We start from the raw sequence: 12,257 nt of genomic DNA on the forward strand, positions 1-12,257 counted from the left end.
TGACGTACATACGTAATATGTTCCTCTTTCTTGTCTTAAAACCTTAGTTGGGGAGTCAGTTTTTATAATCACAATACCATGGTCTCGATGGTCCGCCTTCGTAAGGTTAACGAAATATTTGATTTTCTCATGATGAATAAAGTGGTAAACAAACACATTAACACATAATTATTCTTCTTCATATCACAATGAGTTTCCTCCACGATATGGATACAGCCATTTGATAAATGTTAACTGACTTATAGAGAATTCAGGTATCTGCAACGATTCTTTAAAAGTTTTTGTTTTTTTAAACTTTCATTTTTTATAAGTAGAAAACGTTGATGAAACCTACTCCATCATTGATTCTTTTATAATCTGTCATGTTTCAATTTCCATATAAAAATGGCTTTCTGAAGTGTGATTTTGTTATGATTACAGTCACTATACAGTTCGTTATTTAGAAGGTTCCTTATTCTGAAAGTTCGTTATCCCGAATGTTCGTTAATCCAAAAATTGAAGTGAAGGTGCGTATAAACGAACCTCTGACAAACCGAACCCTTATTTCTTTTTTCGGATTTACGAACCGTCAGACTAATGAACCATTTTTTAAATTCATTTTAGAATTAACGAACCTTCAAGATAACGAGCATTATTTTCGGGTATGAACCTTCTGAATAATGAACCTTATTTCATTTTTGGATTAACGAATCTTCGAATTAACGAACCTTCGGAATAACAAACTGTAACCGAAAAAATATATATATATATATTGCCAACCTATTGCTATTGGCGGTTATAAGACAAAAATGAATTAGTTTACTGTTTTCATTCATCATCATTTCAAGTATTCTCTATAACTTAGGTTGTTATTGGTTTGCCTCGACTCAACGTGCGACTCAAAGTCTCAATAGTCTGCAAGTAATCAATCAAAGAGAACAAACATATTAATCTCTTCCTGGTGTTACCATAAACTCAAAACAGTTATCGTGGTTATCTTGGTTATGAGACGAGTTATATTACGACGAGATAACAGTATTGACTTTTTACCTGATTGGAGGAAACGATTGGTGACGTGTTCGTGAGAAAATCACTCTGTGCTTCAAATTGATCATCACCTATGTGAAGTGAAGAAACGAAAGATTGAGGGGTAATTAATGCTTCATGAAACACAAATGTTGTCATGTGATATATTTCCTTGCTGTTGGTCTATATTTCCAGTTGGTCCACTCTCCAAGTCGATTCACATCATTTCGTTTACTTTAGATGATGTAATCTGTCAGACCGAAGATTTATCAAAACGTTGATACATGTACTTCTTTTGTTGCCTTTAATTCTTGAATCAATACGAAACGGATAGTCTAAGTTATAATGATACACATTACAACGAGTATCATGAGTATCAGTATGCATACTGTGAAAAAAAACCCGACTAATTAAGATACAAGAAATATGAGCCTTAGCTTACAATACGTCATGTACGAGTAGAGACAATGTTAAAAAAGACGCACTGCTTCATTTCTATCAATGAAAGAGGGAATGTTCCTGATATTAATTATTCAAAGTGTAATTTGACTTGAATTGATTCTTTGATAATTGATAATTGATTTGATTTGTTGATAAGGAAGCAACAAGCAAGCAATCACAGGAACGACAACGTTAGCTCAACTCCAAAGGACTTGGCAGCATGGATACAGGGCGCCTTGCCTATGAGCACAACTCCTGCCGCTACGGGACTCCTAACTAGTGAAGTCGGATTTGAACCAGAAGGCTGCTTCACAGAGAATCTAAGTCTCAGTCAACTTCAGATTGTGGGATATGGCATGTGTCCTCGTTGTTGTATTAACTGCCCAATGAATTTGAAAATTTGGGAGACTTCTTTTTTTTTTTGTTCATGCAGTCATTAAGATACAAGATAAAATGAGTGAGAATGGATTTTTTTTCACAAAATGATTTTAAGATCGGCTTAGCTTCTTTGTGAAATACCGCCCAAGAACAATGAAAATCACTCGTTTAAGCTGTCGTTGATTTTGGTGTGTGTTTACTTCGGCCATTCAAAGTATTTATCACTCACGTAAGTAGGTAAAGATGATTCTCTTTCGAAGTGTTTTGTTTTTGTCACAGTTTCACCAAAGGACAACACACACACACACACACACATATATACAAACACACACACACATACACACACACACACACACACCTTCCTCGACCTTGTTGAAAAGTTTAATTCTATATATAGGAAAAAAGTTTTCTCGACATCATCATCTGGTAGTTCAGTATATTATTTTATGTGACAGTTTTTCTAAGAGCAATTAAGTTTGATAAGATATTACAGAACACAACGGCAATTGGCAGAAACTTGTATAAAAATGGAACTGTCGATCAAGAAATTTATAATTAACCATGGAATATACTATAATTTTGAAGTTTCACTCTGAAGATATGGGCCGGAAAAGGTCATTTGTACCAACAGCTGGACATGATGGGTTCCGGAATTTACTAAGATCTGGGATGTTATGATTTTTCCCATAATCCATGTAAGTTTACACATCCACCTGACAGCAACAAAGTTTCCATTAAAATCTAGTATTTGGGAATAATTTAGGAGAAGTCTGTTAATGCTACATGGCAAAACGGTGATACAAATGCGTCCCCAAGTGTTAAATCACGGACCATTTATTCTCGTCACCATAGTCTACGCATGTTTGAACTACGTCAGTGTACGTCGGGCATTTAAGCGTATGCATTAAAATATGTCTATTTGAAAACGAGTGAAAGTGCGTCACCAACTGAGAAAACAGAAAGCTTGTTAGTCAAATGTGTATATGAGATAATTTTAATTACAAACTGGCTTATTGATTGCAAAGCTGTGACAGGCGCCTTGAATGTCGGTACAGCTGTACAAATTCACGGTCACTGCCCGAAAGAAACCCGAAGTGTTAGTATAACCTAGTTAGCAGTTTGTTTAAGGCACTACATGCTGGTAAGCGCTGCACCTGTTCTCAGGCTGGATAAACCTTGTTGCTCCGAAGTCTGTTGTTGTTGTTGTTTTTGTTGTTTTTGTTGGTGTTCCATATTTGATTCACGTAGAGCAGTTTCATTTCTCCTTATCTAAATTTGTGATTGGGCTGGTTTTATTTTACATTGAACATTGTTTTTGTTTGTGTTTTTGTTTTTGTTTTTTATGTATGCCTGTTCATGAAATTTGTATTTTTTATATTGTAAACTGACTGTTTTGAGTGCACCAGGTGGGTTGGGGAGGATGGCCTGAGGGCCTAAGTCATTTAGTTGGCTCTTTCCAGACCCGGGCTACCCAACCTGGTGCCCCCTTACCACTCCAATGTACAATTTTCTGATTTCGAAAAATGTATTTGTGATTAAAAGCCGAATAAATAATAATAATAATAATAACAGTTCCGCATGGATTTTAAAAAAAAAATATTTCTGTAAATTTATCTTGTATCATCAAAGGCTATAGGGCATGCAACATCTGATCCATACTAAAAAAAGAAACCCAAACGAACAATATATGGCTTAACTCAAAACAAAAATGACCTGGTTCACATGAGGTTAATTGCACTTTCGACTTTAGTGGAGAGTTGCCGAAGAGATTCCTTTAAAAGAGATTTAATAATAACTAGGCCTAGATACTGCTTCGAATCTGCAAAAGGACACTGATTTACCCTTGTTGTGAATTTAGGAACCTTTAAGAATTCCTGGTTCCCCCTTTTTTGTGGAGGTGCCTTTTTAAATTCACAGATTGTAAATTTATAGCTAGGATCTGTAGCTGTTCGTTTTGAAATAATAATAAACGTGCAATAACCATCTGTGAACCGTACAGAGTCAGAACAATTTCCATAAGGAAATTATTTGGCAAATATATCGTCTATATATCACATAATCTTACCTGATTTGATCAGTGGTTGAGCCCGTGACGTATAAATGATATCTGAAAAGAAGATTCCAACTGCCAATGCCACTCCCATGATAACAAGACATATCGTCAACATCCTCCTCTTGAACGATGTAGGTCCCGCTTTAGCCATTGTCGATACCAGCGTTTTAATCATCCAAACCTATTTTGTCGTTATGATCTCTTGGCCCAATTGGTTTAATAGCGTCTTGTCCGCAAATTGAAAGGAGTGCGTTATACACTACAGAATGTTATACAAGGCCTACATCCAACGTAGAGCATGTATGTCGCGCAGAACTCAGCCACGAGCTACTTTACAATAGTCATGTCATTTACATTTTTCAGATGTAGATTTAGTGCATGCTTTGTTCACAAAAGTTAGCCTTCACAACCGCAAAGCTTGCCCTAGGCTTGCCCGACCTAGCAGCAACTAAGCGAATTCCTGTCTATGGAACATAATTGGACGGATCAGGTGAATGAAATGCTTCGTTACCAGGTTGTTGGAAAAAGAAACATCCATAAATTGTGGTAAATTACAGAAACTGTCCATTGGAATCCAGTTTGCATGCATAAGTTATCATTGCTGTCTGGCTGGCATCTAGGCGAGTTTCCTAGTTGTCTATAGCAATGTTCAGATGTATTTTCTAGTAGGAGTAAAATTTTATGGCGCAGCTATTAGAATTCAAATTTATGCTTACGTGTATCTTACCACGACCCTGTGTCCACACGACGGTCGTGGGAAGAAAGTCCGACCAATTTACCACGGCCTTCGTGGGGATCACCGTGGAGGGTCGGTGTAACTTCCGGAAGTGGTAGCGCCGCGCACGTCGACCATACCATTGTTTTGTTTTGTTTTGTTTTGTTTTGTTTTGTTTTGTTTTTGCTTTGTTTTGTTTTAACCAGCAGCATTTATCTTCTCCATTCTTGTTGATGAGAATTTCTGAGCACCAGCTTCTCCGTCGCGATCGACTATAGGTTAGAATTGTACTGCACGCGCACGTTACTCGCATTTGACTACGGAAGTTTTACCTATGTCGTAGAAGGTTTGTAAGGTCACAGATACTCCGAGGGCTTGTCCGCACGGGTAATTTACTCCGACCGTTTAGTCGTGGTAGCGAGAAAAACTCAGGAGTATCTTGGTCGGAAGAAGAGGTCGTGGTAAGTTCCTCCGACCGGAGAAAGTTACCACGACCTTGTTCAGACGGGCACTACTCCGACCTTTCCTCCGAAGTTACTCCGACCAAAACTGCCCTCGTCTGAACAAAGCTATAGATGATCTGTAATCACAAATGTTTGTATGGAATTGTATTTACGACTGAACTGATTCTGTAATTTATTCAGATTTGTGCAAGTTTTGTTTACAGAAATAAATCGCCCTTACCATCCACGATGCACAAAGCATGCCGGAAGCTTGGCCTACCTAAAAACAGCTCAGTGAATTCCTGCATGATTATGGAACTTAATGGGAGGAAGCGGGTTAATGAAATGGTTCGTTAAGAGGCTGTAGGAAAGGAATCATCCGTAAATTGTAATACATTACAGAAACGGTCTACTGGAGGTCTTGCACACACATACACACACACACACACACACACACACACACACACACACACATACAATGCAATTTCATGGGCATTTTCATCACCTGGAATGAGAGATAGGCCGACAGTTTACTGAACAGACCGCGTTACTTTCATATTTACACATAGATGGATGTTTCTTTTTCTACAGCCTACAAAGTATTTCACTCACCTGATCCCTTAAAAAACAAAACAATACGTTCCTTATACGTGTTATATGCATAAATTCACCTACTTGTTGGCAGGCAAATTTCTGGCTTTTTAGTCTGGTAGGAATGGGGGGTCCCCCCGCACACTCCTTTTTTGTGTAACCCTTAGGGTGTCTAGTTAATGATTTTTTTCAAGTAAAAATCGTGTCCCATGGGGGTAATTGCTTTAATCATATAAATAATCATTTTAATCGATTCCTCATGTCACATTTACCCTGAAGAAATGTTTTATTTGTAATTATACGCTGTGTGGTTCAAATGTAATGGAAATTAATGAGTTTCCCTGAAAATCCAAGATGACTGCCAAGATGGCCGCCAATGACCCCCATGGGACACGATTTTTTCTTGGGCACAAAAAAAAAAAATCCTTAACTAGACACCCTGAGGGTTATAAAAAAGTAAGTTAAAAAAAAAATGTGTTCGGAGGGTGCATGGGGACCCCCCCCCCCCTTCCTACCAGACCGTACCTTAGGCTCTGTAAACTTTTAAATTTAGCGGGCAAAATTACATGCGCTCCCGCGGATTTTCTCTGGCAATAAGATAAAAAGTTTGCTGTCTGCTGTCTTGATCTGTGGGGCAAAGACTGATGAACATGAGTAAGATGCGCCTCTATTTTGTGGAGGATTTATCCTGTTTATGTTAATAGATTCTACAATAATCTGTGGCAGACGTGGGTTTCAGAGTCAATGCTACTGGAATCGATCATACCTTCGATGCTATTCAGCATTACGGGAATTGTCACATTATTTGCATCGTATTTTGTATACAATGTCTGTTCATTCGCCGCTAGCTGTTTATTAGAGTATCTTCTTACTACAGAAATGTAACAGATTGATGTATTTTGTTGACTAAAGCCCGCAAGCCTGTGTATTGTGAGATTCGCGAAAGCAAAATGCGCGTAATTCTAAAAAATGCATAGAACGCCGGTGGCAATTTACGAAAGTTTCCATACGGAGAAAAAAAAACCAAATAGAACAATGACGGTTCCAATTCGCGAAAGCTCCATGTCGAGGAAATGACACTGTATTTATGTACATGTATCTATAAAGGGAGTAGAGTGTTAAAAAAAAGGTTCAGAATTTTTTTTTCCTTTCATGGAACTGGAAATCATGAACCCAATCTAAATTTCCATGATCGACAATTAAAGCATTTGAAACGTAGAGGTGATTGAATTCGCGATTTATGAAGAGAAATGTTGTTGAGATGTCACATTGTAATTTGATTGTGATCCATGTACGATTCCCGGTGTAGTTTGAATACTATACAGTATATCATAGGGGCTTGCGCATTTATCAATACAGCATTTTATTCACATTTCATGCTTATATATTTCCATCGCACGTTATGTTAACTGTTCTCCATGGAATGTATTTTTTCAACAAATGTACTTCAAAATTAATATGATTGCAATCATAAAAATTGTAAATTAAATAGGATTTTGCTTTCACTGTTAAATAGATGCTTCCCAGCGATATAATGCCTTGATGCACTTACGGCTAGATACATATTCTCGGTTTCGCCAATACCTAGGTGCCGTGCGCAGACCAGCATTTGATATGCATTATGGGATAGCTCAGGGGACAAACTTGCCCCGGTTTTGGCTGCCTATGCACTCCGGCCACGTTCCGTCATTATGCAGGGGTATTTTTTTATTGAAGATTTTTTCGCTTACCATCATGTGACCAGCACATTAAAGCCTTGAAGAAGTGACTCGTAACTCCAGTGACCGCAAATCAGTAAAATTTTGACATTTCAAACTCTTTTTTTTTTTTGTTGAATTCTAAGCGACGACGAAAGTAGCAACAAAAGAAAAGCAAACGAAAATTACATTTAATTGCATGGGAACTAAGGCGTGCGCAAGACAACCGGAAGCGACAATGGCACCGAGGAATCCCACAACGCATCTGTGACAGGGCCTTTCTGTCATTGGCGATAACGATAACAGACGACTACCTTTTCAAGACTTACAGGATCATCTACTATTGCTACAGGTCTTGATCAAAATCTAAGTGAATGGCAATTAAGCCTCATCATGAAATCCTTTTGGGCTTATTGTACCCAAATAGTTCAAAGTCCAAATTGTATTTCTTGTACAGTGCAGACTCGTCGTTTCGAGAGACAGTTGCAAAATACGACTCTATGATCTGCTTTGACGAACTGTAGGTCGGACTGCTCCCCTTCTGTGAAGGAAACTGGACCACTGAGTCGGCGTGTGTCCGATGAAGGATGTAGGCAGCATCGTCAGCTAACGTATCGAATTTAGCGATTATGTCAAAGTCCGCGAGACACGGGTAACATTGCTCGCTTACTCTGGCCCAGTGACGATTTTCTTGCCATTCATGCATGGGACCTGGTTTCGGGTCAATCAAAAATTTGACGAAGTCCGAGAAAGTGAGATCGTAAAGTAAGGTTCCTTGTGGGGTTCGTATCTTCTTTGCGGCTGGACTTGGTTTGGTTCGCTTCGACTTATAACGTCGCTGAATAGAGGCGCCTGCGCGTTCTTGAAATTTGTAGGCCCGCTCGAAAGTAGAGTTCGGCTCCAGCTTATTCCTAAATGCGGAGAGTAGCCTAGAAAATGGGTCTCGCACTACAATAAATTTTACATAGTCTTGTAGCATCCGTTCGGCATCAGCTCGCTTGTAAAACGACAAGTACTTCAACTTTTTCGGAGCGACCTTGTTGTTGACAATGGGCTGAGAGAGATCGTATGGGTCGTCCATAACTCCTCGCAGCACGAGGAGAACTCGCTTCCAGCTTGTTGATGCGATCTTGGGGACTGAACAGTAGATGAGCTTGTATTTTTCATCGACAATAAATCGAGAGAGGTCATGTTGCATCAAATCATTCACTGAGCCGTTGAGACCGTATTGTCGACATGTCGCGCGGAGGTGCGCCCGGCGTTCCACCTGGACGAATTCTTGGACGCTGTAGAGGTCGTCGTCTTGAAGTGTCGAACTGCGTGCATCAGCGAAATGCCGAATCTGCGACAGGAGAGACAAATAACACTGCGTCAAGACTACGAGGTCATTTCTTTTAACGGTGTACATACACCAGTCTTTGAAATAAAAAGAAAAATTTGGAAATCGTGTTCAAGACCAAGATAGACAAAGATTCACGCCTTTCATTGCACACCAAGTTAAAATATCCTGCCCATACCCCTGTAAAACTGCCGTTACTGGTGAGGAGAACGAAAAGTGGGGGCGCTGTGGCATAGTGGATAAGGCTTTTAACTCCCAATCGGAGGACCCGAGTTCGATTCTCGCCCAGTGCTTACGTTCTTGGACAAGTGGTTTTTACCCACCACGTCCCTCTCGACCCAGGTGTATAAATTGGTGCCTGGCAACGCTAGGGTAATGATAGTGGCAGGGCCCTCTGGTAGATTAGTGGCAACACTAAAGAGGCTATCCTGGATAAAGAAGACTCTAGTATAATTTCCACTACTACTATTAAAGGCTTGAAATTAGGAAAAGACCAAATGCATATTTCGACATTTTGTCACCTTGAGGCGTTGAATAATCCCAATGTCCTTCTAGCACTGACAGTAACATTGCCCAGTATAGATGGAAGTGTTGAATTTAAAGAACAGAAGCCTGTTTTGCAGCCCAGTCTCAGAGAGAGAGAGCCTGAAACCGTACACCTGTAGCTTTCAGGTTTGGCAACATGGAAAATAAACTAAATCAGCCACCACCAGAATATGACATAATATATCTTGCATGCACATGAAAGCATTATCTATTAAAACGTTTTCTTAATTCTCTCGAACTTTTTTTCTTCTTTTTAGTATTGTGATTTAAATTACTATAACTTCCATATCAAATTACTTTTATTATTGTTCATATATTATTTCACTTGTCACAAATTCGACAGCTGGTTGAGAGCAATTATTGCGACGGAAGCAAAGTAAAGGATTATTACAGACATTTTCAAAATTTCACATCATGTAGAAGTCCTACATAAATCGACAACTCCATGTATAGACTTATGAAATTTATTGTGGTCCTTGAGCAGAAAAACGAAAAAGATCTTAAACAAATTACACTGAACAATGATGATGATATAGAGACTCACATATTTCAATATTGAAGCAGTGTAATTTCATTACAATACAGCTTCCCTGTGTAGAATCTATGCATACCTCCTTCTTTTGTTCTGCTTGCTTAATCTCCAACTCATGAATTCTTATGGTGAGGCTGCCATGGTATTGTCATCATCCTTGTTCATTACAATTTGTTATAATTTTTGAAAACATTGAATTCCTACTCCTCATCCCAAACACTATAAATTCTGTACCTAATAGTATAATTAATTTATTGATGTTCAACTGTTAAAATCTGTAAATCATCCGGAGGTCTCCTTTATGGACATTATAAGGCTTTTTTTATTTGAAGTTGACTTTATAAAACTGAAGCACTAGTTGCTCGCAAAAACCACCGCACTTCTTTCAGACTTATACGTCACAAAAGGAGTGGGGAATATAAAGATCGAGAGGTAAAGAAAAGTGTTGGTTGATCAAGGGATTACAAGAGAAAATGGAGAGACTCGAGGAAGAAAACAAATGGTAGATTCAGAGAGAAGAAAGAAACAAAATAACGGAGAAAGCGATTCCCGTGTGGGTCAAACCAGGGAACCTAGCATCTGTTTCAAGGATATCCAGTTAATTAGATGGCCGCATGAATATGAAATGGATCTCACAAACGATGTTATGCCGTCGTCTGTATTCACTGCAAAATTCAGCACGAATCATGTTCCTTTACACAGCTGTCTTGACCGTGCTTGTCATTATAACTCGTAAAAACTGCCATTTCTTACCACCTGACCACTTTTGGCATGGTAGCTCATACAATTATAGTAAAGTACACTTATATCTCAATGTTGCCCTAGATTGATATTCCTAATATAAAGCACCTACCGCTGGAACATGACCACCAGTTGCACAGTCACGTGACTTGTTCATGTTGTCATGACAACTTGATTCATTCGGATATCTTGTTGTCACGGCGTCCTCATCTATGGATATTAAAAAACAAAAAACTCGCACTCAGCTGTCTAATGCAAACATTATTACCACCCGAGTATAGTATCATGATTTGCTGTTCTTTTTCACAACATTTAGACAGTTAGTCGCGAGTGCATTTCTTCGCTCATATTTGATACTTCTTTTGCACTGGCGTAGCCAGGGGGGCGATGGGGGCGATCGCCCCCCCCCCCCCCCAAGATTTGGACCGGGGATTTGGGAGGCGGAAAAAAAATGCGTGTATACTGTATGCATGCACATGAAGCGGGTCTCCTTTGCAACCTTTCATCAAATAAGATATTTTTTTGAATATTTCACTCAAAGTGTGCACCAGATCGTTGAATTTCAATTCAAAATATGCAAAATTTCTCGTGCTTGGGAGGGGGATACCCCCTCCCAAACCCTCCCCTCTGTACCTCTTTCCCTAGCTGAGTACACTTTTTAGATTTACAAAAAATTATGAATAATTCTGAGTGCACAAGACTTATCACTAATATTCCGAAAACTCAAGGTTCCCTCATGATTGTATAAGGGAAATTTCCCCTTTTAATCGACCCTTTCCTCCCTCAGTCCCCCCCCCCATCAGTTTGTGTGTGTGTGTGTGTGTTGTGTGTGTGTGTGTTGTGTCAAGCGTTTGACAACAAAACGTATTAAGTGTCATTCTTAATCAGATAAACTGACACAAAACATTTCTAAAGATACCTCATTTATTTCATAACAAGGAATGTTGTTGAAATGATCAGGGTTCCATTTTCCAAATGTTGATTCCATCAATGTGCGTAGACGAGATATCTCAATTTCAACCTTAAAAAGGCAAAAGCTCAATCGGAAGGGAAGGGTGGGGATAACACTCGCCCACGCCTTCTCCCTGCTCGCCCGCCCCTCCCCCCCCCCCTTCCGCCATGCATAGAAGTAGACTGTGGCTATACCCAGATCTCTTTATTTCAATTCTAAAAACGCAAAAGCTCCGCGAGCGGGAGGAGGAATCCCCCTTCCCCTAAGCTCTACCTCACTAGACTTTATACATACAGTGTACACAAAGATGGTGCACATTCGGAATAAGAGCTAAATTCCGTGATTTTATCACTTCGATAAAAAAGTATTGCACCAAAAATTTGCAACAGATCGCTAAATTTCAGGTCTGAAAATGCAAAATCACCTTCGTGTGGGAGGGGATATTCCCCTATCTACACCCTCGTGTGCATGCTTTTTCTGTTTGACTGCTGAACAGACAGTGTTCATGATATTCAGTGAAAAGAATTAATACAAGAAGTGTATTTAAATTATACCATTAAATAGGCAAATTGTTCAATGATAATCTACATCTAAAATACACTGCAACCTTAAACAAGTAGGACTGTTTCAACTCGTTAAAACACGCAAAAAAATGCATCAAATTGCACCATTTGCAACATCAAAATGCAAAAAGTTCTCACCGTGGGAGGGGGGACACCCCCTCCCACACCCTCCCCTCCCCCTTCACTCGCTCCGCTCGCTCGGGTTCAGTCGCGTTCATGATATTCAGTGAAAAGAATTTATACAAGAAGTGTATTTAACTT

General features: G+C 39.3%; 1 protein-coding gene across 1 annotated transcript; it reads right to left on the reverse strand.

The window, feature by feature from the left end:
• Positions 1 to 5,669: 5,669 nt before the first annotated feature.
• LOC139709350 (carbohydrate sulfotransferase 10-like) lies at positions 5,670 to 10,644 on the reverse strand. The gene is made up of 3 exons (XM_071621308.1): positions 10,594 to 10,644; positions 7,740 to 8,665; positions 5,670 to 5,739 (listed from the first exon to the last, which is right to left on the reverse strand). Exons 1-3 carry the CDS (start codon positions 10,636 to 10,638, stop codon positions 5,703 to 5,705), a joined length of 1,008 nt encoding a protein of 335 aa, XP_071477409.1. The 5' UTR covers positions 10,639 to 10,644; the 3' UTR covers positions 5,670 to 5,702.
• Between the last annotated feature and the right edge of the window lie 1,613 nt (positions 10,645 to 12,257).

The sequence above is a fragment of the Diadema antillarum genome, unplaced genomic scaffold (assembly GCF_040938485.1).
Source record: "Diadema antillarum isolate AM-2024a unplaced genomic scaffold, OU_Dant_1.0 seq00001426_RagTag, whole genome shotgun sequence".
NCBI classification, from domain to species: Eukaryota; Metazoa; Echinodermata; class Echinoidea; order Diadematoida; family Diadematidae; genus Diadema; species Diadema antillarum.

Bases quoted from the DNA above. Each gene is read 5' to 3' on its own strand.
- LOC139709350 (XM_071621308.1), bottom strand. From the start codon at position 10,638: ATGAACAAGTCACGTGACTGTGCAACTGGTGGTCATGTTCCAGCG. The intron at 8,666-10,593 runs GTAGGTGCTTTA...CTCCTGTCGCAG, and splicing joins CTGGTGGTCATGTTCCAGCG to ATTCGGCATTTCGCTGATGC. The intron at 5,740-7,739 runs CAATAAGCCCAA...TTCCTACCAGAC, and splicing joins GACTTTGAACTATTTGGGTA to TAAAAAGCCAGAAATTTGCC.